General features: G+C 37.1%; 1 protein-coding gene across 1 annotated transcript in view; it reads right to left on the bottom strand.

The window, feature by feature from the left end:
* The window catches only part of cadpsa (Ca2+-dependent activator protein for secretion a), a 215,487-nt gene that overhangs the window by 55,201 nt on the left and 140,401 nt on the right, over positions 1 to 19,885 (bottom strand). Inside the window, exons 21-23 of the mRNA XM_030133642.1 lie at positions 15,176 to 15,184; positions 9,016 to 9,172; positions 3,678 to 3,819 (exon numbers count right to left, since the gene is read on the bottom strand). Coding sequence (XP_029989502.1) covers positions 3,678 to 3,819; positions 9,016 to 9,172; positions 15,176 to 15,184 — 308 coding nt within the window. The remainder of the gene's footprint in view (positions 1 to 3,677; positions 3,820 to 9,015; positions 9,173 to 15,175; positions 15,185 to 19,885) is intronic.

Genomic DNA, 19,885 nt, shown 5'->3' with positions numbered 1-19,885 from the left:
TGGACATTTTTGTAACTCCATGAAAAATAAGTTAATAAAAAAATTCCATCGCTTTTTTTTTTTCCATGCCTAAAGAGGAATAAAAACACTCAGGAAAAAAAAAAAAAATCTTGATTATGGTTCTCATAATTCATGCATGAAAGGGTTAATTTCATTTTATTTCTTTTTATTAAGAAAAAACAAAGGTTGGAGGTCAAAGGTCAGTGGTCTTTTTTTTCTTTCTGACATTTTTTTTTGTAATAAAAAAAAAATATATATATATATATATATATATATATATATTTCATTAAAAAATGGTCACTGCGACCTCACCTGATACCTTTACATTTCATATCAACTGATCAGCTCAGTAAATTTGGTCATTTTTCATCTTTGTGTGTCTTATGTTTCCTTTTGTTTAATCTTTTATTATTATTTTTTATGAGGTTTGTATCTTTTATTTCACTTTCATCTCATGTCATCATCTCTTGTCATTGTTTTTCATTGTTTCTTATTCATTTCTGTCCAGTTGTGTCTTTTATTTCATTTTCCTTTTGCTGAATCTTTTACATTATTCTCATTTTCTTACGTCTTATGTTTCATCCATTGTTTCATTTTGTTGTAATTTTTTGCATCATTTTCATCTGATTTTGTCTTGTTTCATCTTTTATCTTTGATGTAATGTGTGTGAGGTTTGTATCTTTTATTTAGTTTTTTTAATGTTCAACTTCAGTGTTGTTGCATCTTTTGCGTCTTTCATATTGTTTTGTGTTTTCTTGCTTCTTTGTTTCGTTGTGTTTTTTTATACAATGACAAAGTATTGAATTGAATTGATATCAGTTTTCTCTGGTTGTGTTATTTTCATTTTGTTGTATTTTTGGTGTCCTGTTTTGTCTTTACATCCTTTTTATGTATTGCGTCTTTAATATTTCCATTTTGTTGAATCTTTTACATTATTTTTGTCTTGTTTTGTCAATAGTTTCATCGTTTGTTGTGTCTTTTATGTCATTTTCATCCTGTTGTGTCTTGTTGCGTCCTATGTTTTGTCTCATGTCTTTTGTTTAGTTGCGTTTTTTAAAATAACTTTAATTTTGTTGTGTCTTTGCGTGACATTTTTGTTTCTTTTAAATTATTTTTCTCTTGTTGCTTTCTTGTCCAGTCGTGTCTTTTATTTCCTTTTCATTTTGTTGTATCTTTTCTTGAGTCATTTTTCTCTTTCCCTTTTCATCTTTCTACATCGTTCTCATCAATAAAAAACATATTAGACATAAAGCTATAATAGCATTAAGATGAATCTGTAAATACAGAGTTAGACTGATGTTCACAATCCATTTATCTGCAGTAAATTCACCTGTAGGAACAAAAGTAAAACCAGTTAAAACAGACAAAAGGAAACAGTCCTGGTCCTGAATGAGTCCACATTGAGGTCGGATCTAAACCACACCATAAAGAGAAAGAGGATGGATCATATTATTATTTCACCTGGAATAAAGAGTCGTTAGGATTAAAAACCTGTTTTCCATAGTGTCAGGGCACAGACAGAAGCAGCAGAAGTTACAGAAAACAGAAATTTCATCCATACATTCACATTAAAAACAGACGAAAAACACTAAACTAAGAACATAAATATAAAACACCCTAACCTGAACCTGAGCCTTAACCCTGATCCAAACCCAAAGTATAACAACAATGTTCCCTAAAAGCATATCAAGCAGAATTTGATTCAGTCAGTTAGAAAAACATCTACATCCACATTTATCCTTTTCCCATTCATTTAATAAAGCTTTGTATTTATTTATTTACTTATTCATTCACTTATTTATTTATTTATAATGTATATGATCATCTGCTTTCACAGACTCTAAACAACAACAAACACATTTAATAAACGAGACCAAACATGGATATCACCACTACAGTCGACAGATGTTTAATGAACAGTGGCAGCATTTCCTCTGTGTTTGTCCTGGAGGGAAATGGAATGAAAATGAACACATGGGCTCTGGAGGCTCCGAACGCACGGGAAAGACCACGTCAGTTAGTTCACATAATGAACCTGTTACCGACGCTGTGGAAAGCCTCGTGAACTGGTTCAGATCCACATGTTGATGGACAAACTGGAGCCTTTTTTACACATCGACACAAATACAGTTCCACTGGATTCAACAGACAAACCTCAGATGGACAAATTTTGAGGACAGACATGGACAAACTATTGTCTTCTACATCAGGGGTGTCAAACATAAGGTCCACGGGCCAAAACTGGCCCACAAATGGTACAATGTGGCCTACAGGATAAATTTGCAAATTTAAAAAATTACACTGAAAATAGTTAAGGTGTTCAGGGTCCACATACAGACCAATGTGATTTCAAGTAAAATCTGTATTATAAAAGGGAAGTAGACTCTGTCTGTGTGTGTGTCACACAAAATCTGGAAAGAGCTGACTGCTACAGTTTGGCAAACTTATGTATTTTTGGTCAAGGAAGAGACTAGTGAAAATGGCAAGTTGATAGAACCAAAATATTAGTAATTTTGTAAAACAATAGCCTTACAATCACATTGCCATGCCCAGAATCATAGAATCGTAGAAATGAAGTGGGTTACCTAGCAACGGATAAACAATAGGGCAACGTTGCCATGGTGTCAAATTTCATGTGCAGAAACAGACATGCCAGCTGAGAGGTTATTCAACTGAAAATGCCAGTGGAATTTACCAAGAAAATAAAGGAATGAACTGGATCAGAGGATCAAGAACCCTGTGGTTCCCCAAAGGGTCAACATCCTAGTAATAACATAAAAACCTATAAATAACGCCAAATAAAACTTTTCTCCTTGGTTAACATGGAAAAAGTAAAATTACATTATGCAATATTTACATTTACAAACTATCCTGTCACAACAAAATGTGAACTACATTCTAAAGAATATGTGCAATTTGACCAATATTCTGCCCGTTAACCCTGTAAAACCTGACCCTTATATACCTGCAGCATCAAATTTGATACACATGTTTTTAACACATTTTAACTGGAATGTAAAGAATAAATTATGACGTAACTATGTATTGTTTCAGTACACGAAGTAGTTATTTTAAAAATGAAAAGCAATATAAATGTTCTTCTTAATGTAACTTTTTAAAAATTACCAAAGACTTTAATGCAAAAACTGTTAGGACGATTTAACAATAGTGGCCATATTGAAAAGGCAAAAAAAAGCGCCCTTCCACTGGCTGTAGTGGGATAATAAACCACCAGGGGGCAGAAAACCCATACTGAGTCAAATGCAGCAGGTTTTTAGGGAAAGCATTGATCTTGTTGGTAAGATAGAGGTCTCAGAACCTGGTGTAGCTAATATGATACAAATGGTGTTAAAGGGTTAATAACAATCTGAGACATAATGTTAAAATTGCACTTATTTTTTTTAAAGGATATTTCAGGCTGCACATGGCTGTTCAGATATTTCACATTTTCATAATGTAATTTAACTTTGAGACTAAAGCAAAAAAAAAAAAAGTGAAAAAAATGATTATTTATAGGTTATTATTTTACTGTTTTAGATCCCATTGGGCTGAATGTGGACCCTGAACTAATATGGGTTTGTCATCCTTGCTCTATTTTATTCTGTAGTGGTGCGAGCTGACCACCTCCTTAAAGCCTGACGATGCATTCGGGGGCCGTGGGACAAACAGGCACTTACTTGACGGGTTCCCAGGATTCCCGCTCGAAACCTCTGTGGATGGACTGAGCGATGGATGACTCCATCAGGTCCACGTATCGGACCACCAGGGGGGCGTACAGGTCCTGGAGGTGTTTGTGGAACTTCCCGTTGCACAGGTTATCTGCAGGAAATAAATTGCATGCGTTTAATAAACAACCTGAAATCTAACACATCATTCCAACACAACAGAGGTGGTTTTACAGCGTCACGGACCAGATGTGGTTCAGGGAGCACAGCGTCAACTACCTCCGCTAGTTTAGTCCAGCGGAACTGCATTAAACTGACTTTAATAAATGAGTAGCTTAATGACTCATGATGCATTGCTCTCCCTGTGCATTTCTTTTTAAACATTTACACAAAATGACTGAAGATTTACTAAGTTAAAAGATAACTCACTTTATTATTATATTATGTTATATATTCAGTCTCTGCATTTTACCCATAATACACACAGCATCTAGCATTAGCAATTGCAACTAGCATTAGCACCACTATGAAATATGAACTTTAACTCTTTTAAACTTTTTTTTTTTTTTTTTACATAAGGAAATAAAGGTTAAAGGTTAACTTTCCTTATTATCCCCATAGAAAAATTCAGTCTCTGCATTTTATCCATAATACACAGCATATAGAATTAGCATTAGTACTACTATGAAATATGAACTTTAGCTGTTTTAACAATTTTTTTAAACCTATGTTTTTAAAAGTTAATGGTTCATTTGCCTTATTATCGCCATAGGAAAATTTGGTCTCTGCATTTTACCCATAATACACACAGCATCTAGCATTAGCATTATGACGAAATATGAACTTTATCTGTTTTAACCATTTTTTTAACCTATATTTTTAAAGGTTAAAGGTTAATTTGCCTTATTATCACCACAGGGAAATTTAGTCTCTGCATTTTACCCATAGTACACACAGCATTTAGCATTAGCATTACTGTGAAATATGAACTTTATCTGTTTAAACATTTTTAAAACATTTTTAATTTAAGTTTATACAGGTCAAAGGTTAACTTGCCTTATTATCCCCATGGAGAAATTCAGTCTCTGCATTTTATCAATAATACACAGCACATAGCATTAGCAATTAGCATTAGCACTACAATGAAATACACATTTTAAATAAAATGTTTGAAACTTTTTTTTTTTTTTTTTTTTTTTTACAACAGTTTAACATAAAATAAAATAAGATAATCCTCTATTAATCCCTCAACAGGTTGTGTCCACAGTGATTCTGTTTGTGCGTCGTCGTGGTTGGAGGCGGGTCGAACAGCGCCCAAAGACACCATGGCCGCCGGTCCAACAGCATCATTAGAGCCGCCACTGCCACTGTCTAATGCCGCCTCTTCATTAGCAGGTATGACAACACGTCCACTGGAGTAAAAAGGTCAGCGCGTCCGGGGGCATTTTCTAAATGTTCTAAATCCAACCCATGGAACACACACATTTGGCCCGGTCTCCTCCTCCGGCGCCAAACTGGTAAAAAGGCAGCACTGACAAAGACCACAGGAGATAAAATGGACGCCAGTGTGTGTTAATGCGATGCCGTCGGCTCCACGCAGCGCCGCGCCTTTTCCTCCGCGCCCTCGCTTTGTTTTTCTCTCTCCCTCTGAGCATGTGTGTGTCTGTGTGTGTCTGTGTTTGTGTGTCAGAGTCAAGGTCGATGATACACAGTAGGTGCGATGTTTGTTGTGTTCCCTGATTGCCGCTCGTCCAATTAGCCACTTGAGCGGCTGCTGTCCACTTGGACGTGTCGTGTCCAGGAGTGTGTTGTTAGGGCTCGTCACCGCCCGGATACCGCTGCTCTAGACCTCATTAACTGGTCCAATGGCAGTGCGGCGCCGGCGCCGGTCTGAGGCTAAGGCTATTTACTGCTCTATAAGTGCACCGCTGTGGGGCGACTCAGAGGACGACCTTCTGTGGAAAACACGCAAAACACACAAACACACAAAACACACAAAGCACACCACTGTGGCAGCTTCAGTCTGAGTTGTGTTTTTGTTATGTTCTGCTTTTATTGTGTTGTGTTGTATTTTTGATGTGTTTCTGTTGTGTTGAGTTTTTGTTGTGCTGTGTTTTTGTTGTGTTGTATTTTTGTTGTGTTATGTTTTTGTTGTGTTGTGTTTTTGTTTTGTGTTTTGTTGTGTTTTTGTTGTGCTGTATTGTATTTTTGTTGTGTTTTTGTTGTAATATAGTCATGTTGTGTTTTTATTGTGTTGTTGTTGTGTCACATTGTGCTCTGTTGTGTTGTGTTTTTGTTGTGCTGTGTTGTATTTTTGTTGTATTATAGCCGTGTTGTGTTTTATTATCTCCACCAGGAGGTATTGTGATCACTTTGCTTTGTGTGTTTGTTTGTTTGTGTGTTTGTTTGTTAGCAAATTTACGGGAAAACTATTCCAACCATCTTTACCGAATTTTACCCACAGGTAGGCCTAGGCCCTGGGACAAACCCATTAAATAGTCGATCCACACATGCACACCGTTTGGGGTGCTTGGCGGAGGTTTGCATTCTCTGAACACTTGTTGTGTTGTTGTTGTGTTGCGCTGTTTGTTTTGTTATGTTTTTGTTGTGCTGAGCTCTATTTTTTTGTGTTGCGGTTTGTTCTGCTTTTGTTATGTTATATTTTTGTTGTGCTGTGTTGAATTTTTGTTGTGTTGTGCTTTGTTGTGTTGTATTGTATTTGTGTTGTGTTGTGCTGGTGCTGTGGTTTTAAGGCCTGATCATTCTAAAAACAGCTGTTCTTAGAATGATCAAACTAATTACATGTTATGAATAAATCCTATATATTTTAGATTTTTCTAAGTGTGTTGGTCTGTGTGTTCGTTGACTAAACCTCAGTTTTAACCTCATTTCCGTTGTATTTTTACTGCTGTGACGGTTGCTCCTTCCGTTAACCGGTGTCGTTGCGTTCACTGCTATGCGCCTTCATGTTCCATTTTCACACTGAAAACGATGCGTAACAAAGGGAAGGGGACGGATGTGAACATAATAAGCTTGGCGGTCGCCTCCGTTCAATGGCGGATGAGTGAAGCGCCCTCCGCCTTCTCCTTGACTCCCAGTCGACGCTCTGAAAGCGAAGGCGTTTCCTGGGGTCAATTAGCACCAGCAGAGTGGAGTGGATCCTTTTCAGCACTGCGGACAGCTCCAGGACAAACCCACGCCTTCATTAGAGACATGACTGACCTGCAGCAACGCTGGCCCCGCCCACCGTCAGGTCCACAGACCAATCAATGGAGCTGCCACGCCACTCACAGTCCTCACTCCATCAGGCCCTGTGGGTCTAATGGAGACCAGATCCAGGTCTACACAAGACCAGGTCCAGGTCTAATGGTGACAGGGTCCAGGTCTACAGGAGACCACGGCCAGGTCTAAAAGAGACCAGGCCCAGGTCTGAAGGAGACCAAGTACAGGTCTACAGGAGACCAGGTCCAGGCCTAATGGTGACAGGGTCCAGGTCTACAGGAGACCAGGTCCAAAAGAAGACCAGTTCAAGGTCTAAAGCAGACCAGGTCCAGGTCTTATCGAGACCAAGTACAGGTCTAAAGGAGACCAAGTCCAGGTCTGAAGGAGACCAGTTCCATGTCTGAAGGAGACCAGTTCCAGGTCTAAAAGGAGAGCAGGTCCAGGTCTGAGGGAGACAGGGTCCAGGTTGACAGGTGACTAGGTCCAGGTCTGAAGGAAACCAGGTCCAGATCTGAAGGAAACCAGGTCCAGTTTTGTCCACTTTGTGCAAATATCTGTGTACCAGAGAACCAACCTTATGGATGTTGAACTGGACTAGAAACACTGCAGGTTTATGTCTGTTATAATCTTTAAAGTTATTTTTAGAAACTTTTCATTTTTTTTCTGTCCAAAACAAAACTGTTTCTTTACAATCCTGAACTGGAGTTCACACATTATTGAAGGTACTTGTCTGTTAAAAAAAAAAAAAAGAAAAGAAAGAGAAAGAAAAAGTAAGTAAATTGTTAAACTGTTTTGTAACGTGCGTCTGCAGCGTATTTTTAGTGCTTTCACTTCATGAAAGGTGAAAAATCTGTTATATGAGTGTTTTTCAGCAGAACCTTCAATGAAATGTTCTAATATTATTACTCCTGTGCTTCATAAAATCGAGATAGTTTAGTTTTATATTTTCTTTGTTTTGTTTTTTTTTGTTGTTTTTTTTAAACATTTTTAACCCTTAAAGACCCAAACATCCACGTTCAACCTAAACCATCTACTGATGGAACTGTTTAATACCTGTTGATCCACTAATCCTATCAATACATGTAAATAATTGGTGTAAAATACAGTTATTCATCTTTTCATGTTCATCAGATATGACCCATTTGGACGTTTAGAGCCTCCATGGTGAACGTGGACATACTATCATCTTCTACAACACTGATTCACCAGGAAAACCCATGGAGTTGGATCAATGACAGGATGAAGATGCTTGTTTGTTTTTTCTTTATATATTAAAGAGTAAATAAAATGGATAAAAAAATTACAAAACCATAAGCAAAATAACTGACTAAAATTAAATAAAAAAGAAAACAATAAGCAAGAAAATGAACAAAACTAACCAAAATAATCAATAACATGAACACAATCAATAAAAATAATTGACAAAAATAATAAGCGATAACAACAAAATAAGCCACAAACTGACTGAAATTGAAGACAAAATAATAAACCCATGGAGCTGGATCAGTGACACTGGGTTTATGTTCACTTAACGAGAGTTTGGACTGAAAAAGTAACTTTTTCTTCAGTTTTTTGTGTTTTTGATATGATAATCTTTGAGTTTACTCTGAGTTTCAATGAAGATCTACATGATCAGTGAATTAAATATAGGAAAATACATGATTTACACTGAAAAAAACTCAAAACACAGAGGATAATATAACAATAAACGGTGATACCATTACCATTACCAGCTAGGAGCAGCGGCCCGATGTCCCTAATTATCGATCTCAATTTTGTTTGATGTACTCTGTGCTGTCAAATGACAATAAAGGCAATTCCGATTCTAAATCACTTAAGAAAACTTAAAAATGGAGAAAAATTAATTTGGGAATTGCCACTAAATTAGCATTGGGTTTTTACAGGTTAATATTTGTGTGCTGGATTTCAGCTGCTGCTTTTGTGTCTAAACTGAAAATAATGGATGTAAAAACACAATAAAGCCTAGATTTGTCCTCTTAACCTGAACATCTGTGATCTCCGTCCCCGGTGTCGTTCGTTTTCCAAACCTCAATGGTTCTCCAGAGCCCCCACACCACCCATCGAATATATTACATCGAAACCCCCCCCCACACACACACACACTCACAGTCTATCCTCAGGAAGTCATTGAGCAGCTGGAACAGTGGGAAGCTGTCCCAGCTGTCAGGGGGCTGGACCTCCAGAGCGGCATCCATGTCGGCCGAGTACAGGCACAGGAAGGTCTCGGCGTGTTCCACCATCAGGTCGGACCACCATGCGAAGGCCTTCGGATGGAGGGGGGAAGAGGAAGGGGGCAACAGGGGAAAAAGAACCAAATCAGAAAAATAATGTACATGAAAGTAGATCTGAACTGGTTTAAAGGGTTTTCCATCTGAATATGGTTTACCCAAAAACAACCCGGGTCCAGACAAATACAAGGCCTTCTCAAAACCTTAAGGATTCAACTCCTCTTCTGACAGAATAATCACACATCTGAGTGCCTGACGTACTAAAAAAGAGCTCCAGTGTCCCTGTATGTCAGCATCCTGTTCTATCTGAATCAATCCCCAGTTAAATGTGTGAGGTTGTCAGGTTCTGTCTCTATGTTCTAGTCCTGTGGTCTGGATGCAGGAGATCAATCTCCCAATAGAAGTGGGTGGTACTTTCACTGGAGGAGAACTCAACTCATTCAATCCAAGTCCATGTATGACTTCTATCAGTGATCAATAGGAACTAGATTGAGATCTGTAACCATTTATATGTTATAAACCATCAAAATATGGACCACTGGAAGGAAAGGAACATTTATAATATTTCAAAAAAATTTGTTAGAATTCAAAAAATCTGAATTTCTTGAAACTGTGATTAAACTTTGTAGACATTATCTCAAAGAAGAAATAAAACAAATAAATTATGAAATGAATCCGACCAATAGTTTCATCAGAGAAGATGATTGATCAGTCAATGAGCCCGTTTACATGACCATAAAAATCCAATAACTGTTATAATCAGATCATTGTAATAATCAGATCTGATGCATTTACATGCACTTAAGAAATGCAATAATCCATAAACCCTGGTTCAGATGTTTCAGTCCATTATTGGATTTATTTCAGAGCTCATACGTACATAGTGATGAAGAATATAACTTCCTATTATTGTTTTCTACGTAACTTCTATTTTCTACAATTTTAATTATTTTTCCACATGTTCAGATGTAACATAACTAAATAAATCAGATTGACCTGTATACATGCAGGAAGACATGGGAGTATTTGAGACAAATCCAGGTGTGTTAATCTGATTCATTATAATCAGATTACTACTGTTGTCTGATCAAACAGATCAGATTATGCTGTTTATATGATCAATAATAATCTGATAACTTCACAAATTACATACTGATCCGAGTATTAGTGTGAATGTATACAGGGTCAGTGTCATCAGTGTACCTCTGTAGACCTACATCTGAAAATACATTAATGTAAACATATAAATGATGGGGCCCAAGATGGTACCCTGAGGGATCCCAACACAGATTTCTGACCACTAATAATCTTATAACTCCAGAAATCGGATAATGATCATAGTATTAGTGTGGATGTAAACGGGACCAAACTGCAGTATGTGACTCATATCGACCACATTCATGAAAATGGAATAAAACTTGATTAAAAAGGTGACTTTTACACACAGTCAACTGAGACAATCAGGATGAAACTCTGAGGGTTAATAACTCTACAGTCGAGGGTTTGAATCTCATTTACTCCTGAAAACGCTCTCAGCTCTGCTCTCTCACTTTCCACCATATGAAATCAAGTTGTTGCTTTAACGACTTCACCGCAGGATCTCCGGGGAAGGATTCTTCACAAGTGGAAGCAGAAAAAACAGCGCTTAGGCACGAAAAAAAAAAAAAAAAAAAAGAAAGAAAAAATCACAGGCTTTTCTGTTGGCCCACAGAGGAAACAGCAGCAGCTCCTTAACAGGCTTGGCAGGGAGCTCCTTAAACACTCACCCACAGCTCCTTCAGCCAGCCAATCAGACGGAGGAGGATACGAGCCGCACGCCGCTTGCATCGCCGCCATCGTACAGACGCAGAGCGGCGACTGTTACCGGGCCCAGATCCTCTCATGCACATCAAAAACACTCGCCTCCTTCATGCTGTGGTCGGTAAGAGGAACCCTGGGGATCCCTGGTGTTTGCTCATTCACATCAAGCTGTCAACACTGTAATGTGAATGTACCCATGAGCCCACGGTGGCGGTGGGAGGGGTCATGCACTGGCCATGGGAGCGCCGAGCGTTGGATAGTTGGCAAGAAAGTAAACACAGTGTGTGTCTCTCATGTGATCATCACTTTAACACAGACTTTAATGAGGGATTAGACTCAACGCAGAGAGATAAAGATGTTCAGTGAGTTGTTAACGGCAACGCAGCATCAGATCATTCAGCTTTAATTAGTTTCATATGAACAAAACAAAGATGGCAACGGTGAAAAACAGGTGGTTATTAACTCTGTAGGATCAACACTGAGGTCTCTGATGGGTATATGTCCATCTAATAAAACACTGCCAGTGTTTTATTTTTACATTGTACACAGTCGGTTATATTACATGCTTTAACACTGAGATTTACAGTTACAGTTGTGAAGATAAAAACTACATAAAATACTTAATAAAATGAAAATGTGCATATAATTCAACATCATGTTGATGACGGAAGAGGCAGTAAATGTAGATTTTCTGAATGTTCAGAAAAAAAAAAAAAAAATTTGTAAATCTGGGTCTTGAGGAGATATGAAAGTGCTTTTTTTTGGCTTTTGAGCTGAAAAGGTTTGGGAATATTCTTAAAACATAGTTCAACTATTCAGACTTTTATGTCTGTGTAGGTTTTCATTTGCCCAGGTCATCGTTCTTGGTGGTTCTTCTCGGTTCAACTGAACTGGTTTGGCTCTTTTGGAAACAGTTTCATCTCTCATCCAAGAGGCTTCAAACATTTACTTTTTTAACATACAACAGAAGCTGGATCAAATGGAATCAGATCTGTGATCCAAATAGATGTGACATTGATGGAAAAAAAAAATAGAGGATTTAATTATTGGATTGCTTTTATCTCAACCATAACCATTTTCTCAGTTGTTGCATTTATTCATGGTCAAACTATAGTAAATCTCCAGTTGCCATCTTTGCTTCAGCAGCTCTGACTACTGTTAGCATGAATGATAAATTCAGCATTTGTCGTGATAATAATCGGTGTAAAAGTCTTGAAAATGTGACATTGATCACATTAGTGACACACAATGGGGCTTCGTAAAGGGATGAGCAGTAACCAGCATCAGATCCACCTTCATTCAAACTGATGGATCCTCCAATGATGCTAACCGTTAGTGTTCACGGTGCGATCCGACCAAACCTGAGGCACTTTTTACCAGTTGAGTCTAATGCTGGTTAACGTGGTCAACTCGTGCTCGAATGCTCTGAGCAGCGGTTTATGTGTTTGACTGAAATGCGGAGGAGGTGATCATGTGATCACGCTGAGCATGCCTCGCATTTACTCCATTATCTGCATTCAGGATCCAATGGAGAGGGATGGGATTCTGTACAGGAGAAGGAAGTTTGACAACCTTCCTCAAGCTGATTGACTGAGCTCAGTAACAACACATGGAAACACAGCTGAGCAGATTATTACTTCACTGATCAAACAAAACGCTGACAGGTTAAAGGTGAAGACGCTGCTTATCTCAGTACCATGGCTACGATTACACAGAATGTGAACATTTAGCCCACAAAGATGTTGAAGAAGATCATGTGTTTAAGGCAGGTCTGAAGGACCTTCCAAACCTACTTAAAGTGGTCTAAATAAGGACAACCAGGTCTCAGTCCAAACCAGTATCTGTAGAGTCCAATCCCTCCCACTGACCTTCCAGGACTTAAAGCCTCTTTATGGGTATATGGGCGCCTCAACCAAAGGCCCACGATCTTTGAATACTGTTTATCACTGTGTTGAGGTTTGTTCCAGGATGCACTCGTCTAAATAATCATTGAGATCTGTTTGCCAAAGCTGATTGGCCTCCTTTGAGAATATGGAGCCAAACCCATCAGATGATTCTGATTTATAAGGCTCTACTTGGTCTGGTTCCTTCATACCTGTGCTGTCTAATACAGAGCCATTATGTCTTGCATTCCTGTGACCTTTATGACCTGGTTGTTCCTCATGTTTGGACTGATCTGAGGAAAAGAGGATTCAGTTCTGCTGCGCGATCTGCATGGAATATTCTTCAAAGTGAACTGAAAATATTGAAATTTATTTCTCTGGAAGTTTTTTGCATTAAAGAAATACTACTAATAAAAAAAAATCTAACTGTTTACAATCTTCTAAACTATTGGTTATTATAATTATTGTTTGAAATCTGTATTTTACCTCGTATTTATTTTTGTGACATATGTTGCTGACCTCTTGGCCAGGTCACCCTTGCAAATGAGATCTTAATCTCAGTGGGTCTTACCTGATTAAATAAACGTTAAATGAAAAAAATAAATAGAAATAAAAAGCTTCTGCTGCTAACATCTTGATGAGAGAGACCACAGCCCACCAGTAGAGGTCTGGTGGGTCCAGGTCTTGGGTTACAGCTGGTGGATCTACACAGTTATAGGTGAGTGGTAACAACAAAAAGTCAAAAACAGTGATTTAGATCGTTGGATTATGACTGTACCTCAAGGTCATCATGTGGTCTTTCAGCCAAAATGATCAGCTCTACCAGGAACATAACATCACCACCACCTTCCTAACAGTGTGTAGGTCCACCTTTTGATGCCAAAACAGGTCTGAGCTGAGGCGTGGACTCCACAGTCCTCTGAGGGGATGTTGTGGTATCTGGTACCAGTACGTCATCAGCAGCTCCTTTAGGTCCTGTAAGGTACAAGATGTAGTCTTCATGGGTTGGACTTGTTTGTCCAGCACATCTTCCAGATGCTGGATTGGATTGAGGTCTGGTTCTCCTTCCTTAGACCACTGTGGGTACAGGACCATCCAATAAAATCTGATGTTTTGGTGATGTTCGGACCCTGCCATCACCATTACAAGGGATTCTTCCTGTACCTGCTGTACATTTTTCTTCTTCCAAAGCATCAACTTCGAGAAGTAAACATTCACTCACTGTCTAATAGATCCCACCCACGGACAGAAACCATGGTAATGAGATAATCATCACCATCATAACTTCACCTGTCAGTGTGAGAATGTTCTGGCTGATCAGTGTAAACCAGAAATCATAGATGATTTGGGTAAAATCTGACAAAACAGGGCACAGGGTGATGCTTTTCACAACTGTCACCTTGTTTTCTCACTGCGTTAAATGAGTTCGACATGTCAAACATGGCGTCGAAGTGCTTGTCTCTGTTCCTCATCACCATGGCGGCAAAACGGGTGCTAGGTTAGACGCTAACAAGCACCGTCACAAGCACTGGATTAGCGATGACCACAAACTGAAAGGGATTCTGGGTCATAGTTGAAAAGGGGAGGGTTAATGATTGTCACACCCAGACCTCAACCAGAATCTACTTATTCTACATATCTGTGAAAAAACATGGCTACTTCCTGTTATTGGTATCTCAGGGGAATTTTCTGTGATTTACGTAAAATAATAATATCTTTGGCTTTAATTCTTATTAAATATTTGTTAAGATCACATTAGCTTCACTGAGTGTCTATTTAACGAGCAAAAGGGGACTATTTTATTTAATTGGCAGGTGTTAAAGCCATTTTTTTCCTACCCATTAAAGTTAAATTCATTTAAACTCTAACGGAAATGTCTTTTCCCAGTCATAATGATTACAGTTCTTCCTAAGTATATTCTAGCAAGTTTTATTTTGAAACATTTTGGATGTTTTATTTTTATTTTAGGACATATGTTAATTAAAACTAAAATTATGCAAATGAGTGAAACAGTACAAACTGCATCTTTGAAAACTGACTGTAAACACTAGAGGTATAAATCTTTACAAAATAAATAAAAGGATGAACTAATTTAACAACAAAAAAAAAAAAAAACAGGTGAAACTTCTCTAAAACTCAAGATAATACTTTATTTAAATTCCAGAAAACGAGTCTGAAATGCCAGTGACAGGAAGTGGCCACATTTACACACATGGATGGAACATTTGTGGTTGGGATCAGGAAGCAACAATGATCCTATAAAACAACAGTGGTTTGTTTCAGGACATGCACGGGACTTACAGTAGGTTAGGAAGGGGAAGGAGATGGGACTAACATCACTTAAACAATCACATACCTCTTTTCCCTGTTCAAACATTCCCCCGAAAACCACATAAACCATTGAAATAAAAAGCAGAGAAGGAATACGTCAATGTGGATTTGGCCTGAACAGGAAGTGAGAACATTGTGAAACCATCATGTAACAAAACAACACTAAGAGCAGCAGAAATGGACACTCAGGTCCACAAGTATTTGGACACAAACTTTGCTTCAGGACAGGGTTGAAGTGTGGACTTTGAGCTTTAATTCAAGGCGTTACACTCAAATATTGCATTATCATTGGCTCTGTTTTTGTTTCATTTGTAAAACCTACACACCTTTAGTTAATTCACTCAAAATAGGACATTCACACAAGAGCAGCTGTTTGGACATGACTGCTACAAAACTGAGAAATATAAACCCTCGTAAACTGAAATAAAAGAAGTAAGATGAGCAAAATAAGCAGCAAAATTAACTAAATAATCAACATGAATAAAACTCCTGTGTCTTTCTCCTAAATGGACCAAACTGATCCTGATGGTGGACGAAGAACCTCGTTTAGCTCCAGATATTACAAATTAACTCTTTAATCTCTGCATTTTTGGGGGAAATACTGCAAAAGTTGGATGTAACAGGGTCCAACCAACGAATCGTACAATCGTCTCCATGAACATGTAGTTATGATCATGAATATTTGGACCCACAAACACCAGCTGAAGGTGTCTGAGCTAAAAACACCTGGAAAAACATCTGCATGAGAAAACTCAGCATCTGGTGACGTTCACGTGTTCAGACAAATGATTAAAACCAATCATATGTATAATGATCTGAGTTTGTTCAGTTACTTCTGAGCCTCTGAAAATGGACGTACTAGGGTACAAATGGTTGTAATTCCTACATATTTAACCCTTTAAGGACCCTAGATTTCTTTATGTTGTATTTGCAATAAAAGTGTCATAAAATGTCTTTTTTTTTGCCAATTCTTTAACACATTTTTTCAGAAGAATTTAACTTTCATTATCTGTCCATTAATTATTTTTATTATATGTAATAAATGCTTAAAACAGAGTGTAATAGTAAAAAAATTAAAAGAAAAGACTTGAATTTTTATCCTATTTATTATGAAAAACTACTGTAAATGTTCATAATGAAACTTAATGAGTTTATAAAAATAAACTTTCCACTATTTTCCCTGTTTATACACTTGAGTCTGGCTAGATCATTGTGTGTCCATGTTCTTATTCTTATTTTTGGTTCTAGTCATTTTGATCCTGTGTGATAGTCTGTGTTCACTTTCTGTGTAGTTGTAGACAGAGCCCTTCATTTCACCGATAACATCCATCATCTGATTTAAATACAGACACCTCATTTCTGTATGCCCTGGATAGATCTGCATATAGATTTACATACATATAGAAATATACAGACATTTTATAGAATATTTAAAGATAAAATACAACTATCAATAAACTATATGAACCACAAAAACACAGATAAAACAGTGAAAAAAAGGCAAAACTTGACAAAACATGGTAAAACACACTAGTAGAACACTCCAAAACAGCACTATCACTATTATATACAATTATTTACAGAATTCATCACTAAAACTTCACTAAAACGCTGCTGAAAGTAATAAAAATCTTCCATGTCTCTCTCACCGACTGCACTCTGCTGCTCCAAGCACCACCCACATCCACCCCTCCCCCTCAGCCAATTCAGACCTCTACTTTAATGTGTTATAGACCAATAGAAAGAACCCAATCTCAGATAAAAGAGGACGGTTGGCTTTTGTAAATAGCTCATTTTTTAAAAAACACAATCGTCTACAGAGGGTTAATGTGAGAATCAAGTTAAAAACCTTGAATCGAAGCTGAAAGTCCACACTATTGCATGTGGATTGATTCATTTCAGATCCACAGAGGTGAAACTACGACACTAGTGTCACCGTCCACATGCGTTAACTGTGTTGTGTTGTCTGTTTCGTCTGAGTTTGTGTTTTCCAGATGAGACGCTACGGTGTCGTGATGCGAATAAACCTGTAGTTTTGTGTCAGCGACTGCCCACCGAGCAGAGAAGATACAGTACGATGATTGAACGGAACAGGCCGTCACCGCTGCAGGACGTTCTGTTTACCATTAACAACGGGAACGTACACAAAACCTGCAGACGCGCCGTCGGGGGGAATAAAAATCAACTTCAATTCAGCGTCGACGGTGAAACGAATCTTCTGCTCAGAGAGGGGTTTGGTCATTTAGATTCTGGTTTTAACATCTCTACTGGAGATACAGGAAAAAAGATGAGCCCAAACGCCTCCAAATGGGATTTCTGAGGCATCTGAAACTCCAAATAAACTCTAACGTACAGTCAATAGTAAACGCCACATTTAATGCTTTATGTGTTATTCCATTAACTGGAACAGAACCTATATTTACTGCAGTTTTCACTTATAATCCATGAAGAAACTGGTCAAAAAGAACTGCTTTACACCTGATATTTAACACACCTGTGATTGTGACAGATAATTACAGGTATGGACCTGAGTTAAATGGTTTAATTTAACCCATAAAGACCCAGAGCTACTTTTATGTCAGTTCACAATTTATTTTTTTTTTTCACTCTATTTAACCTTTATTAAGTGATTTATCTACATTTATTATAATATTATTTTCTGTATTTTGCATTTTTTCAGTGTAAATCTTTTATTTTCCTATATTTAATTCACTGATCGTGTAAATTTTTCATTAAAGCTTGGAGTAAATTCAAAGGTTATTATATCAAAAAAGAGAAAACTGAAGAAAAAGTGACTTTTCCAGTCAAATATATCATTAGCTGAACATAAACCAAGTGTGTCCATTGACTGTCATTGATCCAACTCCATGGGTTTTACTGGTGAATCAATGTTTTTAAAATTTTCATCCATTTTGTTAATTTTATTAATTATTTCGGCTGTTTTTCTTCATTTTGTTGCTTATTTTCTCCATTTTATGTATTTTGTAGATTTTCTTTCTCTTTGTTCATGTTGTTAATTTTATTAATTATTTTACGTTTTTTTTTTTTTTCATTTTGTTGTCTTTTTTTTAAAAAAGAAATTTGTTCAGTTTGTGGCTTATTCTCTTCATGTTACTTATTATTTTGTTTTTTTAAATTCATTTTTGTTCATTTGGTTGCTTATTTTATTCTTTATTTCACTTCATTTTATTCTATTACTTGCTTCTTTTTTCATGCTATTTATTATATTGTATGTTTTTTTATTATTTGTTTTTGTTCATTTGATTTAATATATAAAAAACGTGTTTTTCCATCCACTGTCATTGATCCAACTCCATGGGTTTTACTGGTGAATCAATGTTGTAGAAGATGATGGTGTTTCCACAGTAACTACGGAGCCTCTGAACGTCCAAGTGGGTCATATCTGATGACCATGAAAAGATAAATAACTGCATTTACACCAATTATTTACATGTATTGATAGGATTAGTGGATCAAATGGTATTAAACAGTTACATTAGTAGATGGTTTAGGTCGATGGTGGATGTTTGGGTCTTCAAGGGTTAACTTAACAACCAATGGGTCAAAGGTCACCCATGTTAGAGTTAAATACAGACAATAGAAGAATGAAGCCAAATAATGAGAAAAGTGGACTTAAACTGACTATATAATGGCAGTAATTCTTCAGTGTGTTTTATTTTATGTCCATTATGTTCACGTTAAAGACACATTTCCACTGCTCTTCCAACAGAAAACTGATTCTGGTTCAGACTGTTTAATCCTAACTATAGTTTAAGAAGGTAATATTTCCCAGAAAACAATGGATGTTAGAGTTAAACCTTTGTAACATGTGAATCAAGTAAAAACCATGATTCATATATTTTTTTAAAAAAGTAAATTAAAAAAAAAATGCAATGAAGAGCTCATGAATAAAAACTTAATGCCATGTCCAAACTAATCTGGATATTTTCACTTACACTTGTTTTTTCATCCATGTCAGTGATGGTTTTTGTCACTAGAAGAGTTTTTATTGTTTGTTTTTTGGGAGGACCATCCAGAAATGATTAAACAACAGGGTTTTTTAAATTTACATTTTTTGCATTAACTTATACCAGGTTTAATTCAACTCATGCCAGATGTTTCTGTTTGTGCTTCTGGTCATGGGGTCAGAGGTCGAACTAAATAGTGACTTTAACCTTTACAACACATTACAATGTATTTTCTTGTTGTATGTGAAGAAAAGAGAACGAGAAATTAATATGTACAAATATTTAACCCTGAAAACCAACACAGATACATTACATGGTATTAGTAGATCTGATGTGTTGGTTAAATCTATTTCGATAAAATTCATGACAGACTGAAGCTTCTGCACACGCTCCGTCCAACATCAACATAAACCACGGTTTGTAGAAAATAGAAGAAAAGTGATATTTTGTGAAATGGTTATGTTGAAAGAATGATGAGATCAGTCCAGTTTAGAAAAATATCTGTGTTAGTGTGGACATGACATGAATATTAACCCTCCAGTATCCAGGGGCCTCATGTACAAGGACTTGCGTGGATTTCATACTGAAACCTGCCGTAAGCCCAAATCCAGAAAAGTCCGAACGCACAAAAAAATCCAGATGTATAAAACTGTGCGTACGCCCGAATCCAAGTACATTTCCTTTATACATCCCAATCAGCGTGGAATTGAGCGCATATGTTGGAGTACCTGACTCCTCCCTCTCCACGCCCACATTTAAATATGCAA

The sequence above is a fragment of the Sphaeramia orbicularis genome, chromosome 5, assembly GCF_902148855.1.
Source record: "Sphaeramia orbicularis chromosome 5, fSphaOr1.1, whole genome shotgun sequence".
NCBI classification, from domain to species: domain Eukaryota; kingdom Metazoa; phylum Chordata; class Actinopteri; order Kurtiformes; family Apogonidae; genus Sphaeramia; species Sphaeramia orbicularis.
Note: the sequence above shows the minus strand (reverse complement) of the source record. Positions and strands in the feature narration are given on the sequence as shown.